Source organism: Cotesia typhae, unplaced genomic scaffold, assembly GCF_013202065.1.
Source record: "Cotesia typhae breed Kobodo isofemale line unplaced genomic scaffold, CoteBio_Ctyphae contig_5, whole genome shotgun sequence".
NCBI classification, from domain to species: Eukaryota; Metazoa; Arthropoda; class Insecta; order Hymenoptera; family Braconidae; genus Cotesia; species Cotesia typhae.
In genome coordinates, this window is record NW_027423757.1 from 3,146,079 (window position 1) to 3,172,739 (window position 26,661).

At 30.1% G+C, this 26,661-nt stretch overlaps 2 protein-coding genes across 3 annotated transcripts in view; one reads left to right on the forward strand and one right to left on the reverse strand.

The window, feature by feature from the left end:
- Positions 1-26,661, forward strand: part of LOC141531083 (uncharacterized) — a 60,872-nt gene that overhangs the window by 4,055 nt on the left and 30,156 nt on the right. The window lies entirely within an intron of this gene.
- Positions 94-24,742, reverse strand: LOC141530725 (uncharacterized). 2 transcript variants are annotated; one of them, XM_074248007.1, is made up of 8 exons: positions 24,307-24,742; positions 8,681-9,072; positions 8,160-8,322; positions 7,051-7,175; positions 1,425-6,975; positions 1,144-1,345; positions 873-1,061; positions 94-786 (listed from the first exon to the last, which is right to left on the reverse strand). In XM_074248007.1, exons 2-8 carry the CDS (start codon positions 9,021-9,023, stop codon positions 610-612), a joined length of 6,750 nt encoding a protein of 2,249 aa, XP_074104108.1. In that variant the 5' UTR covers positions 9,024-9,072; positions 24,307-24,742; the 3' UTR covers positions 94-609. The 2 variants fall into 2 exon arrangements, with proteins under 2 accessions (XP_074104108.1, XP_074104107.1); XM_074248006.1 differs by lacking the exon at positions 24,307-24,742 and adding an exon at positions 10,316-10,395.

The following is a 26,661-nucleotide window of genomic DNA, read 5'->3' on the forward strand; positions in this document are numbered from 1 at the left end:
TGTATTTAATTTAAAAAAAGTTACAAGTATATATATTTTTTTTTATATTTATTATCTCATATATCATTTGTTAATCCAGTATCATTAATGTTCTCTTCATATATATTTATATATAACATAAATTTTTTACATTAATTATTATAAAAGTAAATTAAATAAGGCACACGATTATTTGAATTAATATATAATTATATTTATTAATATTTTTATTTGATAAAAAATACCTAAACTTTTATGTTTAACAATGTATTTAATAAAAATAAATTTCATATCAACGATTAAAAATATTCAATTTTTAATCTTAATTATATATACATACTAATTAATATAAATTTGAGCAGAAATAAACCTGTACTCAAATACCTAATAGTTGGACCCGATAATCTTGTAGATGCATAGAAAAAAACTGTAATCTTATCGAACAATTTACTTTATACAATATTTACATACTCTTCATTCATGAAGAATTTTTTTAATGAGGAAGACATCAGATAAATCAGTTTATCTCATCAACTAATAATAAAAAATTGATTTCTTAGAATGAAAAATTAAAGAAAAGCATAATTTGCTTTTGATCATATTTTTTTTTTTCAAGTAGAAAAAATCTAATTATTGAATTTGATTCTGCAGAGCAGGAATTGAATGCTGTAACCAAGAGATTGCTGGGCTAAGACTCGAATAAATAGCTGGGTGATCTCTTGAGCATCTGCTATGATGGCTAAGTAAACCTTGTAATTCCCAACGACCGGTTTCGCTTGCACACATCAATGGCGCGCCTTCGTCATTCTGAAAGTAAAAGCAATAGATGAATTTTATTAAAATTTTACTTCTCATTCATAAATTACCCCATAAATAAATGGTTAATATCTTACATAACAAGTTCCCTTGTCAGCACCAGTGAATCCTGCGCAAATATTACTTTTAGTAATAAATCCAGCATAATGACTAGTTGCATTACATTCTTCAGAATTGTAAATCGGTATTGGTAAAAATTTAAGTTTCAAATTTATTTCTCCATTTAACGGGAATCCCCAACCGGCAGTGACACATAAAGCTCGAGGCTGTAATCATTTTTTCACATTTTAGAGCAAATTTTTAATATATATAAAAAATACTTATTTAAATAAAAAAAACTATTTTTACCTGGAACTGCTGATTGGGCAAACATACAGCAGATACATTTCTTGAAAATACAAGTGGTTCATCAAGTTGAATTAAAGCAATGTCATCGTTGTATAAAAATTGATTATATTTAACTTGTGGGTACGGAATAATATTTTTCACTTGAGTAGACTTTTGAAGATCACGACCAGTGTAAATTTCCCAGCTGTTACTTTGTCTATGTCTAAAAAGAAAAAATAAACATTTTATTATTCATTGCTGACAAACGATAAAATCAGTAGATTGTAATTTTATAAACTTACTTATGAATGCAAGAATAACTGGCTAATGCATGCATCGGCCCTAGTACACTTGCGGTACACGCAGTACCACTTTTAATTTCTTTTAATAGCGCAACACTGGACCACTGTCCTTCACCAGCTGGTGTCCCACCGACTAATCGAGCTGTCGGGCCTTCATTATCTAAAGATCCACAGGAGAATTCTTGGCAAGAAACTTTAACGAATTGTTTGGATGGACAATTATCTGATAACTCCAACTCAGCTATCAAATTAGTCGTATCTTGGTAATGACTCTCTTTGACTTCTTTCAAACGCAATATCTTAACAAAGTCATTTTGCTCAACACTTTCTGTCGTTTCAGAACCAAAGTATCCAAGCAATCTACAATATAAATCGCTGTGATTCTTGGTCCAATTATCTGCGCAAATCGGGTAGTGTTTGTTGTCAAACTTTTTAATTTTCAACAGCATAGGTTGTCCAGTAGGTACTAGTCGTTCATCATCATCTGAATTTTTTTGAGTCGAATTTGTCGTATTGGCTAGTAAACAATTCCATTCATCTGATCGATCTGGACAGTGTTCAATCCCATCACAAACCTGGTCCAAAGCAACACAGCCACCAGTCTGACACTTGAATTGGTCTAATGAACAGTCACAAAGCTTTTCGTCCTCGCCATTCGCACACTCTGATACGCCATTGCAGCGCCATGTTTGTGGAATGCACCAGTTTTCACTTGGACACAAATACTCATCATTGCCGCAACTTTTTGAACATGAATATTCATCTCTGTGATCTTCACAATCTGGTCGGCCATTGCAGCGCCAGAGGTCTGGAATACATCTTCCATTTGGACACTTGAATTCGTCAAAGTGACAAGCCCATTCTTCGCAATTGTCTTCATCACTGCGGTCATCACAATCAACAATTCCATTGCAAACAAGATGTCTACCAAGACATTGGCCGCTTTTACATTGGAAGTTACCCGGACAACCTTCATCTTCACAGTTCAATTCATCAGAACCATCAGAACAGTCGTTTTCAGAGTCACATTTCGATGATAAGTTCACACAATAAGCTCCATCTCGCGATGTTCCGTTAACACATTGAAATTGTCCAATGTTACATTTTGAAAATTTAAACATCGATGTTGATTTTTCATCTGGACTAGAGGTTTGGATTGTTGCAACTGTGCTAGATACAATACTATGGATTGTAGTTTCTTTGCTTTGTTCATCTTCTTTTTCTTCTTTAACTTCCGTTGTTGCGTTAAGCAAAGGTTGAATATTTTTCATCCTACTGAAAGGAATAATCATCGGATTTTCTTCATCATCTTCAATCGCTTCGTGAACGGGAATCACATCCGGAGTTGGATGAGAGCTTGGAAGATTATTCATGCGAGAGTTCATTTGTTCGGTTTGCTGAGTTTGAAAAACTATTGTGGCGTTTATAATCGAACTATGATTCTGCATCTGAGGTGGCTGAGAAACGGAAGTTATTTCAACAATCTTCAGTCTGGGAACAGATGATATATCGTGTTCTACTGTCGACATTGAAATATCTGTACTATCCGTCACTTGCATTTCTGGCATTTTAGTAGTTTCCGTTGATGTTTTTTCCGTTACGTCGTCAGCATCTAGTGGAATTATTTTCAATAACTCTTCCGAAAGATCTTCAGGCACTAATTGATGCATTAATGTGTGATCCATCAATGCTGGTTCGGTAGTTGTGAAAAATTTTGAGTGATCATACATTTCTGGCTCTGGGTCATCAAAAATCAATTCAGAAACAGGTTTTATGTTATCTAAACCAACTGTAGAAACTTTCGGAGCTTCAGTTGTTATATCTTTGTCTTGTTGCATACTTTCAGTTGTTGATTCCGTAGATTCTGATGGTGAATCAGGAGTCTGTGGCATCTTTTCAGATGTACTAATTTCCGTGGTCATAAACTCTCTCGGCATAATTGGCGTTTGATTAGTGGTCATTTTTGACTCTATCAATGACATTGATGTAGTTGTTTCTGGTACGTTAGTAACAATATTATCTGAATTGCTCATCATTGTCGATTCTACTTTCTCAGTTATCTCAGTCGTTGAAATATCTTGTTGAATTTCTACAGGTATTATTGGAGTCTCAGTTGTAAATTTACTACTATCGTCTATTTTATCTTTCACTGTCTCTTCAGTTGTTACTTTTAAAAGTGGATTCGCACTATCTAAATTACTGATTGATCCTGAAGTTGTATTGTCGATTGTTACGGTAGTTTCGCTGTTTTTTGCTGTAGTTGACTTCATCTTAGGCTCTACGGCTAATAAATTTTTCTTCGATGACTTTAACCCACTACTCTCAATTTTTTTTGAAATACGCTCTTCGATAATGTCATTATACTGATCTTCAACCGCATTTTCTTCAAATTTATTATGTAAGTCCGTTTTATCATCATCTTTTTCAATTAACGGAACAGATTTTCCATCATCAAAAGTTGTTAATTGACTATTTATCATCGGATCATCTGATTGTTCTCTTTCCTGTAGCATTGCCGTAATATTCACAGGATCGTCGACAACTTTTCCAATGTTTTCGCGTAATCTATCATCATTAGCATTAGAATCATTACCTTGCTCAACGTGCATGTCATTCATAACTTCACCCGTAATCATACTATCGAAGTGTCGTACCTCAAGGTCTTTAGCATCAACGACTAGCTCCTTAGTCATCGCTAAGTTTGTCTGTGTATTCAATAATGTAGTTGTCATAGTGGTCATCATGTCAACTGTACTAGCATCCTCTTTATGACTCGTTTCAGTCTGTTGAACACCGTGGGATTCGTTTATTTTGTTGACTAAGTCTGTAAATTGAGTTCCGTTTACGTCATGATTTAATGTTATTAACGTGTCAGTTTTAGAGTCAAGATTATGCATGATTACATCCTCGACATTCGGTTCAAATGGATTTGGATAGTGTTGCTCGTCTTTATCTAGTCGAGGAGCCTTTTTAGTTGTGTCTTTTTCATAAATTATTTCTGGTAGAAAAGGTGACATTCCTTCATGAGTTTTCTCATATACTACTGTAGATCCTTCAGATGAATTTTCAGATGTTTCATTCAGCATTACCGACGATGGAATATTTGAAGAAATAATTGAACTATCCAATCGTTCTTTTGATTTAGCCGCTTCTAGAGTTTGCTTAATAAGCAGATAAGGATCTATTCGTTCGGGAATTGATTGCGGGGTCATCGTTGGATCATTAGATAATGGCATTGAGTTAATTATTGAATCATTTAATGAATCTTCGTTTTTAATTATACTTTCGGGCATACCTGGTAATCCAGAGTCAGGACCCTGATTTACAGTATAAGAATCATTCGACTCTTGAATTTTTGGCTCGGGAGTAGTTACAATGAAATCCATATTGTGAGTTTTAGGAGTATTCACTTCGGTTGTTGAGTTTTCTACTATAATTGTTGATGATTCAGTTTCTTTCGAGGAAGAATTTACTCGAGAATTCATAGTGCTGTCTTCACTTTCAAGTTCGACTGGCTTTACACTTTCGGACAATTTTTCATCAATTAGGCGATGATGCTCACTTATTTCAGGTATTGCAGTAGGCAACATTTCGTGAATTTCTTTTGAATTATCTAGTAACGAGTTATCATCTGGTATCGACGACAAAGGTATAACTGGAAGTGGTTCTATGGTAGTCAAATCTTCAAAAATATCAGGTTTTAGTGTAAGCTTTGAAGATAATTCCATTTCAAAATTAGGCTCTTTTGAAACTTCAGAATCAGGTTTTTCAAATTTATTCACAGGTGTTGAACTAGTCTTAGATTTCATTTCAAATGGACGTTTAGAAAGAATATCGCTTTCTAATTGCGATTTTGCCATTTCTTCAGGTTCTACAGGGATTACTTTTGAGAAATCGAGTTCAGAATCTACGGAATCTTTAAGTCCTTCTGCAGATTTATCAAGAGTAAGTTTGTGCTCAGCAATAGGCTCAGGTTCTGTGGTAGGTTCAGCAACAGGCTCGGTTTTCGGTTGAGATTCTGCAGTCGATTTAGCGATAGATTCAGGTTTTTCTGTTGGTTTAACAGCTTGTTCTGGAGTCGGCTCAGCAATTGGTTCTGGAGTTGGCTCAGTAACTGATTTTGAAGTAGATTCAGCAATTGGTGCTAGAGTAGGTTCAGCAACTGGTTCTGGAGTGGGTTCAGCAATTGGTTCTAGACTAGGCTTGGCACTGGGTTCTGGAGTTGGCTCAGCACTTGGTTCTGGAGTAGGTTCAGCGATTGGTTCTGGAGTTGGCTCAGCGATTGGTTCTAGACTAGACTTAGCACTGGGTTCTGGAGTTGGCTCAGCACTTGGTTCTGGAGTAGGTTCAGCGATTGGTTCTGAAGTTGGTTCAGCGATTGGTTCTAGACTGTGCTCAGCACTTGGTTCTGGAGTTGGCTCAGCACTTGGTTCTGGAGAGGGTTCAGCAATTGGTTCCGGAGTAGGTTCAGCAATCGGTTTTGGAGTTGGCTCAGCACTTGGTTCTGGAGTTGGCTCAGCACTTGGTTCTGGAGTTGGCTCAGCAACGGGCTCTGGAGTAGGCTCAGCAACTGGCTCTGGAGTAGGTTCAGCAACCGGTTCTGGACTAGGCTCAGCAATTGGTTCTGGTTGTGAGTCAAATTCTACAGAAGGTTCAGGAACTACCGATTTGGGTTCAGGCTCAGAGAAGGGTTCCTCTGAAATTTCCGACTCTACTGTTGATTTCGGCGTTGGTTCTGCCGTAGGCTCAGGAGCAGGTTCAGGTACAGGTTCAAATTGAGGTTTATTCATCGGATTAATTTTTGGCTCTGTAACTAATCCTTCGTGTTCATGATAATGATGATCCATCCAGTGATCATGATCTTCAGCCTCAAATGGATGATCGGGAATACGTCCTCGACCTTGAACCATATCGCTGTTCGACATTGAATTGGGCTCATCCGCATCAAGACTGACGTCACTCAAGTAATCGTCCTCACAATTAAATACAGCATGAATATAATCAAATTTACAAACTCCAGAACAATTCAAGTAACCATATTGACACTCATCAATTAAACGTTTGACATTAAGTCTTCTTAGATGATACTTTCCAATCATGTTGCTGTTTTCTCTTAACCTTTTTTCAATACTTTCTTGAAGCATCTCTGGAGTTGGTGTCGGCGGGTAACCAATTCTAAACATTACTTGACCACTGCTAGTAATATTGTAAACTTTGACAACAGTTATCGAGCCAACCGGAAGTATCATATCTCTCAAACTATTTTCAATCTCCATAGCAGTACTTCGATAAACTCTCGACTTTGCATTTATCAGGTCATCATTCCAAATAAGATTATCTAGCCAGATACTTCCTTCAACCGCTTCAGGTACTGTCTTTAACATACTCTCATCAGTCGTTTGCCATGGTGGGAAAGTTGATGTTTCCGGTGGAGGACTAGCTGGTGGGTTCTTTATAAACTCTTTACTTCCTGCAGTATTAACATTATCCAGTGACCGATGATGATCATTATCCAGTGGTTGCGTTGCTTCTTGCGTTAAAATTACGCCAGCTGAAAGATAATTCAACTTTTAATTTAACATATCATTTATAGAAACAAATAAAAATATATTTTATTTAAACTTACTTGCTGCTAAAATAGCTATTATTAACGCAAGCGCTAGTACCGTTAGTCCAAAAGTCCAGCAAATTATTCGTCGCCAATAAGAACTTTTTGTTCTTTTGTCTTTAGTAACGTAAAGTTTTTCACCTCTGAAACATAAAAATATCGTTATGAAAATAATAAAATGCAGAGCCACTTCACTAATTGTCATTTAAACTATTGTATTTAAAGCAACATTTGTACAAATTTGAGCTATAATATACATGTATAAGTCTTAGGGAGGGTTAGGTACGTCGTTAAAAGCTTCCCAGGGTTATCAAACAGCTAATTGTGCGGGATTTCGTTCGTAATAGGACAACAATCCTTCTAATGACTAGTGGGCTGATATTATTTGTTTTATTTTCTACGTGCATCAACCCTTTGATCATGATATTTATAAAAATATTTTAAAGCGAAAGGGGTTAGTGTCTAGTCGCTTGACTCATTGTTCTCTCCAGGATGTTCGTCAACTGAACTGAAAGCACTCCTTTGATGTACCTTAAGGCATTGAGCCAATGGGAGTAGTCGACAAGTCCAGCGGTTGGATCTCGAAGGCTAAGTCCCTCGCGGCCGACACCCGGTCCCAAATCAAATCGGACACCAGCCACGGTTGTCTCGACCTCTGTGCTTGGACTGCTGCTAATTTTGTTGGGGAATCATAAGAACAAATTTCCTTCAACTAGATTTGATTTGAAAGTTGTTCTTTTTTTTCTTATTTTATTTGAAAATAAAAACACGCGATTATTTTTTTTTTTTTTTTTTTTCTTATTTAACCGCCTTGACTCAAACATTTTATTTTTGTTTGATGAGCAATCGTCAAGATTAATGATCACAAAAAATGATAAGTAGAAAATGAAGAATGACTGGCTTCGTGTTTCATCTGATTACTTTTTTTTACATGACAAGGATTTTAAATTTTAAAACTTGTGCATCTATCTGTGTGACGTGTGCGTTGTGAATAGTGTGATAGTCATGTTATACTACTGAATATAAATAATTAACTCCGTGAGGAATGTGACAAAGGCCGTGGCAGAAGTAAAAATAATATTAATTTCAAATGAAAATATTATAAAGAAATAACAAATCTCCAATACCTGATATACTTCCGATGTTCGTTAACAGGCACGAAATATTCTTCATAAGGATCACTTGGTAATTCGCAAGCTTCCTGACCCTTAGTCTGCAAATTGTTTCCTGTATAAGGTTTCATCGATACCAGCTCCAAATTCACGGCCTCAATTTGCTCCTTCTTACCATCTAAAAACATTAATTGTGAGATCAAGGTCATAAATCCTCATATGTATATGTTTGTACATGTTATAAATTTATATGTATGTATGAGTTTGGGAGAAACTCGAATCTTCATGACCCTCATTGAACTGTCACTAGAAGAGTAAAGAATGCGGGACAGAACATCAAGTGAATCTTAGTGTAAATCATCCGCGATTCGCAGGTTTCACTGACCTAGAATTTACTTCAGGACCTCATTGATTCAAAGTTAATTGCTAATTTTGGTCAATGATCAAATCACGCTATTCATCACTGTGTTCATTATTTGTATACCAGGTTACTAAACACATAAAAAAAAAACTTTCAAAAATGTAAAAAATCTTACCATTTATTTGAGCACTTGTAACACTTGTGTTAAGAAAGCTTACATCGTTGTTATTACTATTTCCATTAACGCCATTGGTTTTAGCAGTATTTGAAGTCTTTTCTTCTTCTCCAGGCACTTCGATCCTCGTTTCAGTCTTGTATTGAACATCGGAGTTATTCTGGTTTGGTTCAACGTAGTGTTGGGACACAAACGAATTTCCGTTACTGATAACCGATGACTTGTCCTTGTGTTCCTGTTGAACACTTTCGGTGTAACTATTTTCGAGGTTCTTGCTTATATTGGAATCCAAGCATTCATCTGCGTTGCTGAATGCTGGATTGTCTGTACCTAAATCCGACATCTTGCAACTTACGGCTTTGCCCTTGTTGACATATGTTCCCAAAACTCTTCTGTAAGTTAAACAAGTAAACATAATTATAGAATCTGTTTATATTTTAGTTTTAAGTAGATACATTCAGTAGATCTTATGACTCAACTTGTTTATAATTCTATTGTAATATACTCTAAAGTATAGAGTAAACAATTACTTTAAAGTATAGACATACAGCGAGACATGTTATCACGGTAATTACTGTAATTTTTTTGAGATTAAGAAGAGAGGTGAAACGGATTCTCTAGAATTTCTTAAAAAATGGTAGCAGGTGGGTTTCAATTAATCTATTCTGAAATCAGCTTTCAAAAATTTCAAATTCATGGTTTACTAGCGGTTTCACGTTAATTGATTATAATCATCATTTTTAACTTCTAGAAATAAAAGTCAATGATTTTCTAAAATTCGGAAGTTATTAGTTTCATTCCGATTTTTTTCAATTGACGTATAAAATCAAAATTTCTATCTAATATTTTAGTAGAGAATTCAAATGTTGATAATTTATTATTGTGAATAGAATGCAAAATTAATTTTTTTTCCTGGTATACAGGACTTGAAATAAACCAAAAGATTCGTCATGCTGACGAATTCAGAATAGCGGATGATGGAATTCTGAGAAAGTGCTAAAGAAGCAAATAATATTAATTTGTTGAAGTTAAAAACTAAAGTGTGAAGTTATAATTTTTTTTTTTTTTTTTTTTTTTTAACAAAACATTTAGCGAGCTGTCTACATATATTCAATTATTATTTTTTTTTTTTTTTTTTTTCAATTGTACAGTATATTTTGAGATCATAATCCAGACAAGAATAATAAAAAAAATTATTTTCTTCTGCCAGAAGAAAAGGTTGATCCTACAACAGCCTTTTAATTCCCTGCTGTGTCTCAGATTTTTTTTGTAGAAATGGAATAAATAAATGAAATTTCATACTATCGCTGCAAAACAAAGCCGCAATCATAAAATAGTGATCTCTTGATTTATTGATTAGAAGCTGGACTTATAATTATCCGAATTTATTGTCGATAAATATCTAAATTTCAAATTAATTGAAACTGAAAACTTTGATGAAGAAAAATCTTTACATAAAATATAGATGTTTTAAATTCTTGCAAAAAATTTAACAATAAAAATGATGGATTTAAAAAAATAATTGATAAATGTGATTAATGGAAAAACATTTAAAATTTATCTATCATTAGATAAAATTTAAACAATGTACGTCATAAAATTGTTGAACAGGTTTTTAAGATTAACTACTTTTACCTTTCCAGACGATGTTTTGTCTGGGTATTTTTTTTACTCATTCATTTTGCCTTGAATTTTTTCTCCCGACACAGAAGTTATTTTTTTGCCCAATCACTCTTTTTATTTTACTTAAATCTTTATAACTCCTCTAACTAAATTTGCAGCTATAGTCAGAGTTATAAACTTCTCAAATAAAACACTACTTAGTACATCAGTTTAACTTGTTGCTAAATCATTTGTTATAATCTTTTATTTAAAACACATTAATTACTGACAAGTAATAATATTAAAGAATGACGCAATCACAAATTTAGGAATAAAATTATCAATTCACATATAATAAATAAATAATTATAAATTAAATCAATCAAGCAAATACTGACGCTGATAAATTTTCTCCAGCGTTATTTAAGAATTAAAGAAGCAAAATTACCTAGTAGAGCCTCAACACTCACGTAAGCATACATTGGAGAATGCGAAAAGTGGTTGACCCTGAGAGATCCAGCCACAAAGGACTGATTCACCAAAAGGGCTTCCAAAGCCGTTCAAAGAATTCATAGCTAGCCCATTACATGCCATTTTACAAGTTTTAATTTTTAGTTGTATTTATTCTTATTATTTCTATCCCTTCATAAAAATTAGAAGATAATTTAAAAAAATCTATCTATAAATTTTAATCCCATAATTTTTTAAATAGAATTTAGGGTAATTATTTAAGGTCGTAGCTCCGCCTGTTGAAATTCTTCTGCTTTTAAATATTCTGATTTGTGGCGCACTTAAAAATATCAATTGATAAATAAAAATTTTTAATTTAAGTAAATTTAATTTCAAAATTAAAAAATTTTTTATTTAACATTCAAAAAACTTTTTTTTTTTAATTTTGATAAATTTTTAGAAACAAAATGTGCAATTGATAGAAAAAAATTTTAAAACTATTTTTGATAAAAAAAAAAGATGAGCAGAAATTGTCAGCAATAACCGAATTTCATCTTATCAAGTTGTTGAATAATAAGTGAATTTAAAATATCCGGAAAGAAGTGAAACAAGTGAGCGAATAATTTTCCTGTTTTTAGAGATTTTTATTTGTCGTGGGGTCGTTGGGAGATATATCGCTCGACGGTATACACATCTAACCCGTAGCACTACAAAACATAACAGAAGGCAAATGGTTAGGTGAGTAAGGTGATTGCACAAGTCCTGGATTATGTTGACAACAAAGGGCATTGCCCTGGTATCTCGGTTAGTTTAATAAAAAAAAATAAAATTATAATAAGAAGTATTAAAGACAATTTTAATTAACGAAGTAATTTTTAATAAAAATTTACTTTGTAATAAAACAATATGTTTGATCTGTAATTAAATTGATAGCTTCAGGCTGAATATCTCAATTAACATAATCGTAATATTTAAATATTAAAAAGAAACTATATTTATTCAATTACACAATAAAGTAATATAAGTGTTAACGAAGAGTATGTTTGTATTTAACGTATTTGAATTTTTTATTTAATCTTTTAGAAGTGAACTTGTGAGTTATTCATATATTTATGAGCTAAGAAAAAAACCAAACCGGTAGATCTTTTTTTTCATTTTCTTCTTGCCTAGAGACTAGAGACCTGATAGGTCCATTGTCCACTGCGCATGCGCGTCATATTGAATGTGTACATATACATATATGTATATGGTAAATGGTTAAGCATCTACAGAGTGCATAAGAAGAAGACTACCCAATGATGCACACTTTGAACTTTAATACTTACAAAAGTATTTATACTACACCGGTATACCAGTGTATATTCCTTAAAAATACCTATTCATATTCACTTTTGATCTATGCTCTGTCTGGAATAAGAAGATAATTTGATATAAACTTTCAACAAATGCTGTAAGATTGGATGGCTTATCAAGTATTAGTTTATCATAAAGTTTATAAATATGTTTTGAATATAAATTTTGACATTTTGGTAAATCGATAATTTTTTTTCTGTATTCACAGTAAAAAAAATTTGCGTCATTGCGTCAAAAAATTTTGTGTTAAATATCTAACACTTTTATGTGTAAATTTAATATTTATTGTGTTAAATTAACACAAAAAAGTTTTAAAATCTTTAACACAAAATTTTTTGACGCAATTTTTTCCTGTCGATGAAAATATATGATGATTATGTGGTGATATCAAAAAATTAATCGATCACTTTTAATTTATTTATCAAATCTCGAAATTTTAATTTTGAAATTTTTCAAAAATATTGGAATCTTTAATTTTTCAGTTTATTATGCCTAAAACTAAAATTTTATGTCATGTATTCAATAAAATATAAATCTTAACTCAATTATAATCATAAAAATTTGAGTACATTGTAAAAAAATAGCAATTTATTTTAAAATAAATAAAGTAATTATCTTCTGTTAAAAATAAGTAAATAGTGAATAATCAAAAGTGAAGTATAAGTAATAAGCAAATATATAAATGTCGGTTATAGAATAAGGTGGATTAGGTGACCTTTTCTTCAGCAACGACATGCTTCGTGAAACGCGAGGTAGATATAGTTGAAGAAGATCCTCCCATTGGCGCATCCATCCTTTATATTGCTGTTCTCTCGGTGTTCACGTTCACAACCTATACTTTGTTCTCCGCATTACTCAAGATACTTTACTTTCTACATTCTTTACGAGACAATACGTACACCCACGCGGTATAGCGTATTACTCTTCATACACTTGGTTTAATAACGAGCATGTAGCATAAATTAGTAACCGAGTAACGACCACGACAATTACTTTAATACTTTCGTTATATATCTATATAAGTATTTAAGTATTTGTGTTCAATCTCTCTTTGTTTGATTCATGAGAAAATACGCGTGAGACATTTTTTATACTTATCTTTAGTGTTATGTATAATGTATACAAATGCATACATGTTCATACTCCTCAAAGACACATACCTCATAAGCTTCTGTTGATCAATTCACAAATCAAACCTTTCAATCAATTTTTTTTTTCATTGTTAGATAAAATTTTATGTTATATACGGGTACCGCCATATTTTTTTTATCTAATTATTGTTTTACTTCCGCTTCATAGAATGTGCTTATTAATAAGCAATTAAATTCAAATAATTACAAGTGGTATTTTTCTAAAGTAAAAGTACATAACTGTTAATAATATGAATATATTTTCATAAATATTTTTTTCTATATAATTTTATTGGTTGTTATATAAATCATAGATAATAAATTTTTTGTGTATCCAGAATAAAATACTTGTAGAATATAACTCTTTTCCAACCACATCGATTATAATCGAATGCCTATATAACGTTTTAAAAATTTTATAAAATGACAATTGTTTTATAAACTAAAGTATAAATAAAATTATAAAACAGTATATGCCAATCAAAAAATTAAAATAATCTACAAGTAATTTTTCTAGATATGTGAAGAAACCTATAAAAAAGAATTATAATTTTATTTTATAATTTTTATCGATAAATCCTACATTTTAAATTATGTATTACTGCAGTGGCATATTTGAATTTTGGCTAAATTACCGTAGGAATTTTTGAAAGTCTGATAAAAAATTATTTTGAAAATAGGAAATTATTTTAAAAACAAATGATTGCTTTGTTTTAAAAACTTATTTTCTTGGTTTAAGCATATAAATTATGTCAATTAAAAGAAACCAATTTATATAATTTTAACTATTATTCTTTGCTAAGTTAAAATAAACTCCTACTGTTTTTGTACCAATTCAAAATTGTAACTTTCAAATACCATTTTTTAAATGCTAACTTAAAAGTAAAATTCCCTGCTGTGAATCACACTATTTCTATTACTAAATGTATTATACAATAATTACATTACAGGCTACAACCTTTACATATTTGTGTTTAAAATATCTAATTTGAATAGCAGTCAAATAATTTTGATTGGCCATGAAATAAATTTATTTGTAACCATTCACTTAGAAGTAACATTGACTCGTAAAAGTATATTATCTATTTAGTAGTCAGTATGAATGTAATCTTGTAAAAAACTTAATAGTTGAATGATAATAATTTAATCAAAGTACAATCACACATAAAAAAAGCTAACTGTAGATATGTGTCAAGATCATGAGATATGAACGCAAGCGTGCAGGGTTCAATCCTCAACACCGGTAAAACCGAATACAATCACATTTAACTTAAGATTAAACAAATGATTTCAACACGCCTTGTTTAATGATAAAACTACATTAAACAATAATATTTTACTAATAACACTAATTTTTAGAATTTAGTTTTTTCTTACATAACTTTCAATCGATTAATATTTCAGTAAACAAAATAAAAATTGAAAATTTGTTATTTTTCTAAACAAGTTAGTAATAATGATAATAAATACATCAAATTACTATCGATAGACAATAAAACCGCAAATTCGTTCTGATATTACGTATGCCTAAAAAGTTTCGTGAGGTGTGGAGTAACATGCGTGATTTCGTATACAAATACTACTAGTAGTTGTATGTTTTTAGAATTTTTATGCGTCGAAGTTTCAAAATAATTTATTCAATTTTGATAAATATTACATCATTAATTTACCCTTTTGCAATTATTAAACAATATAGAGTAATAAGTTAGAATAGAAATGTAAGTAATTAGCAAAATAAAATTAAAAAAAAAAGTATTAACATAATTTGAATTGTAAATACTCATTTTTATAGTTTGTTACGTTGTAATTCTCGTATAAAAATTAAATAGAATAAAATAAAAGTATTTTAATTACTAATAATTAAATATTTAAATCAGACTAGTATTGAGTATAAAATAGTGAAAAGACATTGCCTTGAGAATCGTGAAGACGATCCTCGTTTGGTAATTTACTTGAGTGAAAACGAGAAAGGTGCCAACTGACATTGTGACGATACTTCTAAAGACTCTTTTAGATGATAATATGGCATTTTCATTCACCGTGCATCATGAATAACATTAAAAATTCTTTATTGCTAAATATAAATTATTGAATAGATCTTTTATCAATAATTCAGTGTATAACTTTATCTTTATCTTCGTCTACTTCTTAAATTTCAATATAAGACCTCATAAATAAACTATAAAACAAACTTCTATAATTTTTATAAATGGAATTATTATCTCATCTTAAAATACCATCAAAAATTAACATTCTAAATTGATCTTAAGTTTTTAAATACTTGCGTAGATAAAAACCATATGTCCATGCTTAGAATATTATTATTTTTGTTTTTAAGTTTATGAATGAAAAAAAAAATGATTCAGCTTGATTAGAAAGTAGGACAAACTTACAGCGACAACTTACGTTGATCCTTGTGGATTTTCTTACCACTGAAAAATTACGTAATTACTTTATATCTTGATATATACATATATGTAATATATGTACGGTACACATGTGTATGTATGGTGACACATACGTGTAGATTTGCTAAACAATTTGCTTCATAGAGTTTTTATTTTCTTAACTTGGCAACTACTACAAATTTTTAATTACAGAATGCAAACCTTTTTTTTTTTAGTAATATTGATGTAACCTAAACTGGCAAACATATGGCTTAAATTTAATCATTTTTATAAGTATACAAAGTAACAATTTTATAGGATTTATACGTTTTCTTCAGTATAGTCAAAAGTCCTGAAAATTTGGGAACATCAGTTATGAATTTTGAATTTCTTTAAAAAAATATTAAATTTTTTTTTGATGATTTGAAAGAATTCTGGCTTTAAAATTCTTAAATTTTATAATTTTTCACTTATTAAATCATTTCTAAAAGTTTTTTCATACAAATTATTTAATACCGCATCAATTAAAAAAGATTTCAACCTTTCTATAATTTAAAATTCATGGTCACTAAATTTGTATTTCATTTATTTGATCAACAGACTTTTAGAATAAAAATAAAATAAGAATTATTAAATGTTGATTCAATAGAAAATTAGCTGGAAATTTTTCGATTAAAAAAAAATTATTTACACAAGTATTTAAAATAAATACTTCTAAAATAATTGAAATTATTTCTAGCGTTGCGGATAACTATAACTATTAGTTACGAATTGATAGAATTAATTGTTTATCATAAATATAGCAGACAATTAAAATAATTTATTATAAAAAATAGTTCCAACACCTGGGTCTATAAAGATAAATTAGCTGAAGCCGGAAAATATAAGTCGGAAGTAAATAGTTAATAGTAAAAAACAACCAGTCAAGTGGTTAGACGACATTCTGAAGAACCTGTCAGAATAAACGTTGTACTTTTTTTCAGTACATTTTCCGATGTGTTTTTCACGCCGTATTTCGTCGTAGTTGATTGAAATTTTCTGCAGCTAAAGAACCAGGAAGAGAGCGTTTAAATATTTTTTCTTAAATAATTTATTGATTTTGTATGTAAAGTTTGAGACTTAATTAACCAGAGAAAAGTAGACGTTTAAAAAGTTATTGATAAATCCAAGAAGTAATTTCACTAACAGCAATAAATAACAGTGGTTTTTTAAAAAAAAGTTAATTCGATTGATAATTATAATTTCTTACTGAAATTATTTAATAATAAATTAACCTAGATATTAAAAAAATAGTTTGTTGCCGTAAATAGCTAGTGTACGGTTTGGGTGACTATATCTGTCTATAGCTCAAAGAAATGAAAGTTAAAGTGCGGTGTTTGATCAAAACGACCTTGTGCAGTTATTCTTTCTCGGCTTGTACATTTTTATTTAAATGAACCTAATTAAATTAGTCAATCATTTCACTTTATTTCAATTTAATGCTTATGTATAGCATGGAAATGATAATATTAACAGTAATTGTAATTATTATTCATATTATTTTAAAGTAGAAACGGGATCAGATCAGAGGAGTTATATTAGCTAGTGCGAGTCATAAAATTTATTGAACAAAAACTCTAAATAACCGGATCGAAGCTTCACTTAAATTGTATTAGGAATTGCTGACCTTGAATGCACCACGTCATAGTGCAGATGGTATACGAGAAATTTTATAACTGTCATTATTGATGGGGTTGCTATTACTATTATTTTATTTCTTTTTTATATTGTAAAACTGTAAAAATAAACTCCGGTCAGTCCAAAGCCAGATCTTGTTTCTTATATAATATCATTTTTATATTCGATAACATTTTTAAATTCTACTTTTTCTTTTTCGAAATGTTTTTATATAACAAGGCCCTAAAGGTCAATTGATATTAGTATACCTTTTATATTTTATTCATTTTTCCTTTTACAAGGCCACACATGAAGAAAAAATTTTATTTTAAACGTCGAAACTAAAATCTTTTGGTGATAAAAAAATAGTTAACAGTATATCGTAAAATTTTCAGAGTTATAAATCCTTGTTACTTGTTTTTTATCTTAATTTCAAATGGAGCCTTTAAATTGATTTTTTTTTCAAAGGTTATTCGATTTGTGATAAAAAAAAAAAAATTAAGAAAACGGTTGACCCTAAAAGCCATCCCTGAAACTTTCTGCTAATTCAATACATAAGCGCTTAAAATTGCACTTATGACATTTTTGAGCTATAAATTTTTTAACTGCAGTTGCATGCAATCTTACAATTATTTTTAAATAAATAAACCGATTTTCGCGCGGTTGGCAGCATTCGACGCAGTTTTTCGAATCATATGATTTAGTTTTAAACACAGATTGATCAGACCGAAAATTTCGGAGTAATTCCAGAATAAATTTCTTAACGACATACTCGCGAACGAATCAACCGATTTTGACCGGCCTGACGGTAATCAACGTAGTTTTTCGATGTTAAGAATTGATTTGTTTTTGGAATCGATCGGTAAAGCCGTTTAAACATTATTTCAAAAAAACCACGTTTAAAAAAAATTTTTTTTCGTAGTTTACACACACACTCCATCTTAAAAATCGTCAGGGAAGCTTCCTAGGACTTTAAAACGTCGAGATCCGATAAAAACTCGATTTTTGAAAAACGGGGTAAAACCAATGACTTCGCAATTTTCGAAAATTTTTAATTTTCTTAACGGGAAGTTAAAAAATATATGCACTCTTTTGATTTTTATAATCAAGACACAAACTTCGGTAAATTTTTATCTACATTTACGATGGAAAGAATGAATCTTACCAATGAACATGAAAAAAATCTGGATAACGGTTGACCCTGCAGGCCATCCCTGGAACTTCTCGCTACGTACAAAATGCTCGAAAAATTATCTATTCCGAAATTTTTAGCTCTTCAAGAGTGATTTTGAATATAATTATTGAAACATGGATGACAATCAAAATTTGCTAATTCTCTAACTAACTTTTGCCCCAATTCAAAATTTGAATTTTTCACAATTATTTTAAGTTAACACATTTAAAGGTTAAAATCAAGTTGACCTGCCAATAATTGATTGATATTTCTTTATAAATAGGTTTTTTATATCATTCTTCGGTGTTAAAATTTTTCTTAGATAGAAATAAATGCAATGTAATTTACAGAAATAATGTTCACAATTTGAAATGTACTGTAATCTAAATTAGAATTTATAATTATAATACTTCTATCGGTGTGAAAATTACTTATAGTACATCTCAGAGTTCAACGACGTGTTGCTACGCAGAACTAATAAATAATTTAATTCTACATCATGTCTAAAGTCTTGGTTAGCTTCTTTTTCCGCGATCTCAAAACTATCTAAAAACTTTGGTCTTGTTTTGAGTAACCTTATTTAACACGCTGAGTGAAATTTATACATATCAAAGAATGAATGGCTCTTGTAATACATACCAGAACGTGTTTATTGAAAATAATTATTAAAGATGAGTGTATATATAAATTAAATTAAATAAAATGATTTTATTAACATTAAAATAAGTTGTAGAGAATAAAATATAAATAATACAATTGCTTGGATAAAATGAGCTCCAGATGCTGAGTGTTAATTGCATAATCATCAGCAAAATTACTGGTAATTATTTGTAATTATATAGTAAATAATTCACGATGATATTACGAAGCTAAAGTGTTTTTATTTGCACATTTTGTAGTTAATATAACTTTTCATTTACTTTGTATATCATTAAACTATGCCATTAATTTAATTTAATTTATTTGTAAGTGATTCCTCTTTTTTAAATTGAAATTTCAACTGAAATGTACATTTTTTAATTTTTCTCACCTAATATACCATTTAACTACAAATTCAAAATTACATTTATAGCAACAAAAAAAAATGCTACAAAATTACAAAATGATTTAAAAAAAATTTAATATTCCCACCATAAATTCTTGACAGTAACCATAAAAAATATTAATTCCTACCAAGGTCGATGTTCAAAGAAATGAATTAATAATCAAACAGCTTTTTTGATGTATAATAAAAAAAAATATTTTCAACAATCTAAAAACAGAAAAAAAACTAAGCAGATGATTATGATGATGACGAGAGCTGTCAAGATCAAAATAAACTATTAAATAATTCTTATTCCTTAAAAATTTTTTCTACCTGCGTATACTTTCCCTTTCTTGTCTGAGACCTCCGATGATAATTCCTCGTCATCGGTAAGAAATGTCTAGGCCGTTTCTAAGCGTCTCAAGTCAGGTGTGACGAAACGGGAAGCCAGTCAGATAGGACAATAATCTTTACTTATACAGTGTGCAGTTAATACCGTTGGTCCAGATTACAATTATTTTATGACTTGCATCAGTTCTCACGCATAAGCTACATTTTTTTCGAATTAAAACATCTTGTCCTTTAGTTTGAAAATTTATATAAAATTTTTTTTGCATCGAACAAATAGGTTGCGGTTCTGATTAACGATCGCGATTGTAGTTAATTTAAAAGCAACTTAGCGCTAAGTTAAAAAAATTTTATCAAACTATTATATTTTATTGAGTAAAAACATGTATGTGCGTTTTACCTTTGCATTAATAGATAAAATAATCTCAGTCTTAGTTTTAGTCTTTAATATATATTTAGTTTATAAAACCAGTGAGCAAAGACAAGAACCATATAACAGCATAGCAGTTGTCGAGGCCGACGAACGGATACAGGTCCACGCGTGCTAACCTGGTGTACGTACTGTCTAATAAGTGAAAGTGTCGCACGATCGATCGAGTCGGACAGAGCCTGTCTAGGCGTTGGCACGCAGCTTGTTGATATACTTTATAAGAAAACCACGATACAATAAAATCGATTTCACGTGCATACATTATTATTTTCACATTATTTTGACCTTACTCGTTATATATTAATATCACTATCAAATCCATAAACTTTCATTTAATGTATGCTATTATCTAGCGTAACTAAAGACCTAAATTTAATTAATCAATACCGTATAAAAAAATCTGAAAAACTTTCATTATGCATAATATTTTATTTTATTTTATTATTCGTTGATATATAGACAATTATTCTTTAGACGGGTTAAATTATTTGAAACTATTAGCCAGACGTCTCAAGGACGTTTCCGGAATCTTATTCGCAATTCATCATAAGCTTTAATCGTGTTCATCAGGATGAATCAACCCGAATTAACAATAACTTGCGGTCGGCTGGTTGTATCAGCGAACGTGACTATAAATTTAATCATGAGACAGAAAAAAAAATCGAAAAAAATATAATATAATACAATACTGATTAACGTAACTATTTATATGGATCTTCTTGCTCAAAATATTTAAATAATCTGTACTTATGAATACATTCGAAAATTAACGCTAGCTCTAATAAGAACAAAATTTCAAATTCAAATATTTCTCAAATTATATAAAAAATTACAAATTCTGTTTCGAAAAAAAAAAATTATTTTAATTGTTAATAAACCAAAATTAACGAAAAAAAAAGTAAATTTTTTTTGGTTTTTGTTGTTTCAAAACTTTAAAAGTGATAGATCTAATTGTTATACTTATTTTTTGTATATAACGTAATTTGGAAATTTGTTTAACGAAAAAAAACATTTATTAAAAAAAACTGCAAATTTTAACATTTCTTGACGAAACAATATTTAGTCAAAACTATTACAGCATTTTTAAATGTACCTTAAACAAAAAAGTTATTGATATACTGAACATGTATGTGGAGTGTCAAGGAAATACAAGTTTTGATGTTTTTTTTTATTATTATTATATTTTTGAAATACTGAGTGTGTAAAATCACACTTATTCATTTATCGATACTACGTGACTGATTTTATTTAAGTTTTACACGCTACTGTGAGTAACGCAATGTTTCAGTTTCAGTAATTTAAAAATTGCTATGTTTTGCTCATTGCAAGTCATGAAAACAGAAATTTCGCCTGTTGCTCTTGTACGTGAGTGTCTTCATCTCCATCTTTTAACATTTACTTGATATATTTTTTTCAGAATTCAGGTGTTAAATTTTTTCTAGTCATTGATACAAGAAATTGAAACCACTAAAATATTTCGAAATTGACTCCGATTGATAATGAATACCAAACACTTAACTGAAGATTTTTATTAGATTTATTCTTTTCTTACAATATTGAGATACACAACTATTAATCTAGTCCAAAAAAATTTCTTCCTGATGCATGAAATTTTTTATAGGATTCATATTAAATATGTATATTAAACGTATAAACTTTGTATCTCCTTTTAGTTTCAATTCGTTGTATAATGAATTAAAATTCCGTCACAGTTTTCATGTCAATTTTTTATTTTAGGAATTACTCAAACTCTTGAAAATATCTTTAAGTTTATGCACGGAAAAAAAAAACTCGAAAAATTACATTATAAATAGTAATAAGTGTCCCGTCTTATTCAAAAGTAGAAAAATTACATTTCAAAAAAACATTTTTCTAAATTTAAACTTTGAATGTTAATTTTTAGAGTTTTCAATGTAAATATTACATTCTACAATGTGATTGTTATAAAATCTATAATAATTACAATCTAAAACTGTAAGTTTTTTAGTTTTCATCACGGAGCGCTACATTATATTATATAATATAATTTTTCTACTTTTCTTTTTTCCATGTATACGGTTAAATCATATATTTTCGAATTCGAGCTACCTGTTAACGATGTGTAAAGATCTGTGAGAAGTTTTTCAAGTCTAAATATTATTATTTACTGACAATGATACTCTGGCAGTTTCAAGTTACCCCTATGATATTTTTCGTAAATATATTAAACTCAAAAATGCGTCACACAACCTGCATCCTATTTTCAAGAGTTATATTAAATATTAAATAAAAAAGTAGAAATTAGTTTTTACATTTTAAAATTCAGCAACTATTTTATTTTATTTTTTTTTTTTACATCTAAACTTCAATTAATTAAATTTTCTGTTCAAATAAAGACATCTTCAAAGGAATAAACAAACATTTTTACAAGTAATGAGTGCTGATAAAATTTTGATTTGCTTTTCAAGCTTTTTTTTTTTTGTAACGCAAATTATTTTATAAAAATTAAAAGTTTCGAAGCAAAAAGGAAACCAATCTTAAAAGAATTGCAATAATTAAAAGAAACTTGAAATTTCACAGTTAAAATAAAGAAGAGACATGACCGAATTTTAAATGGTGAAAGTATCGACTGATCTCTCTTACAAATATTGGTCCACCTTTAAATTTAATCATGGAAACTGTATGGTTTACGGACACATACGTGGAAATCACATAATTTAAACGTTACAACTATTAGATTTATTAAAACGAAAAAAAACTTCAATTTCTTCAGTTGAAAATTCTCTTAAATATTTTCAAAAATAAATTTCACAAAATCAATATCTATTCTAAGTAAATGTAACCGTAAATTATAAATACTCAGCACAAGTAAAATTATACCGAATAATTAAAGTAGCATAAATACAAGAAAGTGTAGCATTTTAAAAATATCTAAGTGAAATCGATGATTTTAATTTAAAATAGAATTTGTAATTGACTTTATGTCACCACTGATTTAAATAACCTGCAAACTCGTACAACTTATTATAGTACAGAGAACATAGAGTGTAGGAATAATTAAATGTACATACTAAAGTGCTTAGTTAGTACATATAGGTGTGAGTTCATGACATCATTCTCCATTGTTTTATACGGACGAAAATATATCCTTATACAAAGTGCATTGACTAGTTTAAACTCGATGCCTTTATTTTTTTCTTGTAATTTTAAGAGCAAAAATGAGCTATCACATTATGCTAAAATATGTTAAAAGATAAATTAAAATTCTTTTTAACTAATTACCTTCCAACTAAAACCATTTCTTCCATAAAATAAATCATCTTAACCACCTGTAAATTTTAAGTTTTTTTATGATATCTATTACTATAAACAGGTACAAGGTACACATATCGCAGGTAGATTCCGAGGTATATTTAAAAATCGAAACCAAAACCGTGAGAAGGTTTCAAAGATTATAAGTATATATGAGGCCCAGGAAAAAAACATCTTCCTCTACTTACTCTTCACAATATCTAAATACCTTAAAGATGAGACTTTTAACCAAGGAATCTACTAGGATTCTTAAAAAATACTTCTGAATGGTTATATTCCAGTCACGCGATTCTTATTTTTTTATTTCTTTTTTTTCTTCTTGGTCGCTTCTTCTTTAGTTATATTATACATGTATAAACTCACGTTCACGTATCATGTCCGTCTTGTTCTTTTTATTTTCTATCTCCTCCCCTGCCCTTACCTTATACAAGTAACCCACACGCGTGGAATTACAATTCAGAATTATTCAACTTGTCACGCCGTTGATCACGGACTTAATATGCTAAGTGATCTTTAATTTAATGATATTTTTCATTTAGTTAAATCCGGAAAAAAATTACTCTCTGTGTTTACGATCGCGCGTCTTCTTATCCAGCGTTCAAGTCACTGGCAGTAAAGATGTACAAATATATCCATTACCAATTGCCTTTACATATTAATTTATTAACCCTTCAAAGACATTTGAAATAGTAACTCTTCTTACTGCGTAAAGAGTTTTAATTTAAACTCCATAATTAAAAAGTAAATCAAATTTTACTACTTTTTATATAAATTGACATACCTTCAGACTAGATCCTCATTGCATTGATCACAAGAGAAAAAATCCGTAATAAACCTCACAATTGTTCAAAAAACCAATGAAAAAAAACTGTTTTTTTTTTTTTAATTTTTTATATTTAAATTGTATGAATTATATTGTCCTAAACTTAATCACATATACTCTGTATCGCGACGTCTCCACGAGTACTGACCGATTGGGGTCGACGATTGCGTTGGGGAAAAAAATGTTGGTAGGCAAAGAGAAGGGATGCAGACGCGGGAAAGATATTCGAACGGTACGGAATAAAAAAAAACTTTCAAACGCGATGACAATGGCGGTGGAAAAAAAATAACCCACGTACATAAAAATAATAAAAGTGAAACAATAAAAAAAAAGTACACAGCACATACACATACACGTCGGTCGTTGGGTCTGTTAACTCCGGGCGTTTGCAAAGCTCAAACGAGCAATATTTGCGAGTCTTTCCCTTCAGCAAGAGTAAAGTTGTAAAAGGAAGATTATAAGCCAGCTAAAGAGAAAAGTTTGAGTGCGCTTGCGCGAACCATCTCTCTGATGGGCCTGACAGGTAAACCGGCTGGCCCAGATGGTGGGAGGGCTTCTATCCTGGAGTTACTGAATAGAAGGAAGAAACCCTTGGACCTGTTCACTTTAATTCTTCAACCTTTATTATTATATACATTGTATTATTCTGTTCTGAATGATCCGAGGAACAGGTTGCAGGTGGCAGCACCTTGCCCCCGAAATAATCTTACTTATTGCCATTCTGGTGTTACTATGCAAGTAACAAAGTGTTGCTTATACTTAGTAAGCTACGTAAGTGTTATATTGTGGATGAAAAATATGTATAAGATTCACTAAATGATAAACATGTCGGCGTATATAGTAAACTAATGCAACCTGTTCTTGGCTTCCTTCCTGTCATTCGAGCATGGGACCCTTTTCTGTACTTGTATGTGACCTCAACTTTAGAGCAGGTGTGCTACTTACTTACTTCCTTATAATCAACGATTTATTTTTTTCATTTTTACACTTTACTTGTACAAGTTGTCATGAAACAACTTTCATCGATGACATTTAACTTCTATTAGAAGTGCATTATTGTTTTACTCCCAATGCTAAAGCAATAAGTCAATTCACAAGTAATTTATGTGCACTCTTTTAATTATATAAACCTACTTTGATAAACTTTCGTTAATATAAAATTTCAATATCACACCTGCTTTTTAAATACATATTTCAACTTTCTTCCTATAATTATCGCTATGTTTCAATTAAAGATAACACTCTTACTGGTTATTAAACCGATTACTTATTCTGAAAGTTTTCTTAACAAGTTTGATCTTAAAATTTTAAACTATTTAAGTTAAACTAATTTATATAATTATACATCTTCTAAGAAATTTTTTACCTTATCTACTTTTAAGTTTTAACTTTCGAGGAAAAATTGTTTTTTTTTTTTAAATGTATTACATCAATATTTTATATAATTTTTCGTTTTTATATTTTTCATAATCATTCTATGACAAAAGTTTTATGAATTTTCATTAAAAATTCAGTCACGGAATTAAAAAGTTTTCTGTTCGTTTTTGATTGCTAATGAATCGAAATTTTTTGAATTTAAAACTTTGCCAAAATGAACAATAGGGTGTTCCAAAATGTAACTTCGATAATGGACCTCTCAAAATTGGAATTTTGGGTTCCGCTTTTAATAGGAGTTGTGTTTGGACATTTCTTGACATATTTTGAGTATAAAGAATTTATTTAATATTCAGAGAATTTTTAAACAAGAGCTTTGTTTGAGCATTTTCGCTGAAATTTCAAAATTTGGCCGGAAGTATCCAAAAAAAGCTTCTGTAAAAAATTCTCTGAGTATCAAATAAATTCTCTACGCTCAAAATATGTCAGGAAATACCCAAACATAAACTTCTACTGAAGTGCGGAACCCAAAATTCCAATTTTGAAAGGTCCATCATCGAAGTTACATTTTGGAACACCCTAATGAACAAGTTCTGAGCTATTTGTCGCAATCCAGCCATCTGAAGCTTTATTAGTATGTTCATTAATTTCTAAATATAGTTAATCATGACAACTTGCATTAGTTTGGATTATACATGTAAACATCAAAAGATAGAATATTTGAATCGATAAAAAAGTGCAAACAAGCTCTAAAAAATGAATCAAAATAACCTACTTTAATAGGGCCAAAGTTAAACTGGTTTATTGCAATCAGGGTCATGAAAAATGAATCCCAAACTACTTAGGCCAAGTATAATACGATTTATTGCGAATAAAAAACTATTTACCCATTATCAAAACGATATCTACAAATGAAAAAAATAAAATCAGCTGTTTGAT

Coding starts and splice junctions, on each gene's coding strand:
- LOC141530725 (XM_074248006.1), bottom strand. CDS start 10,356: ATGAGTAAAAAAAATACCCAGACAAAACATCGTCTGGAAAG. Junction 8,323..8,680: donor TACAAGTGCTCAAATAAATG/GTAAGATTTTTT, acceptor TAATGTTTTTAG/ATGGTAAGAAGGAGCAAATT. Junction 1,062..1,143: donor TGCCCAATCAGCAGTTCCAG/GTAAAAATAGTT, acceptor AAATGATTACAG/CCTCGAGCTTTATGTGTCAC.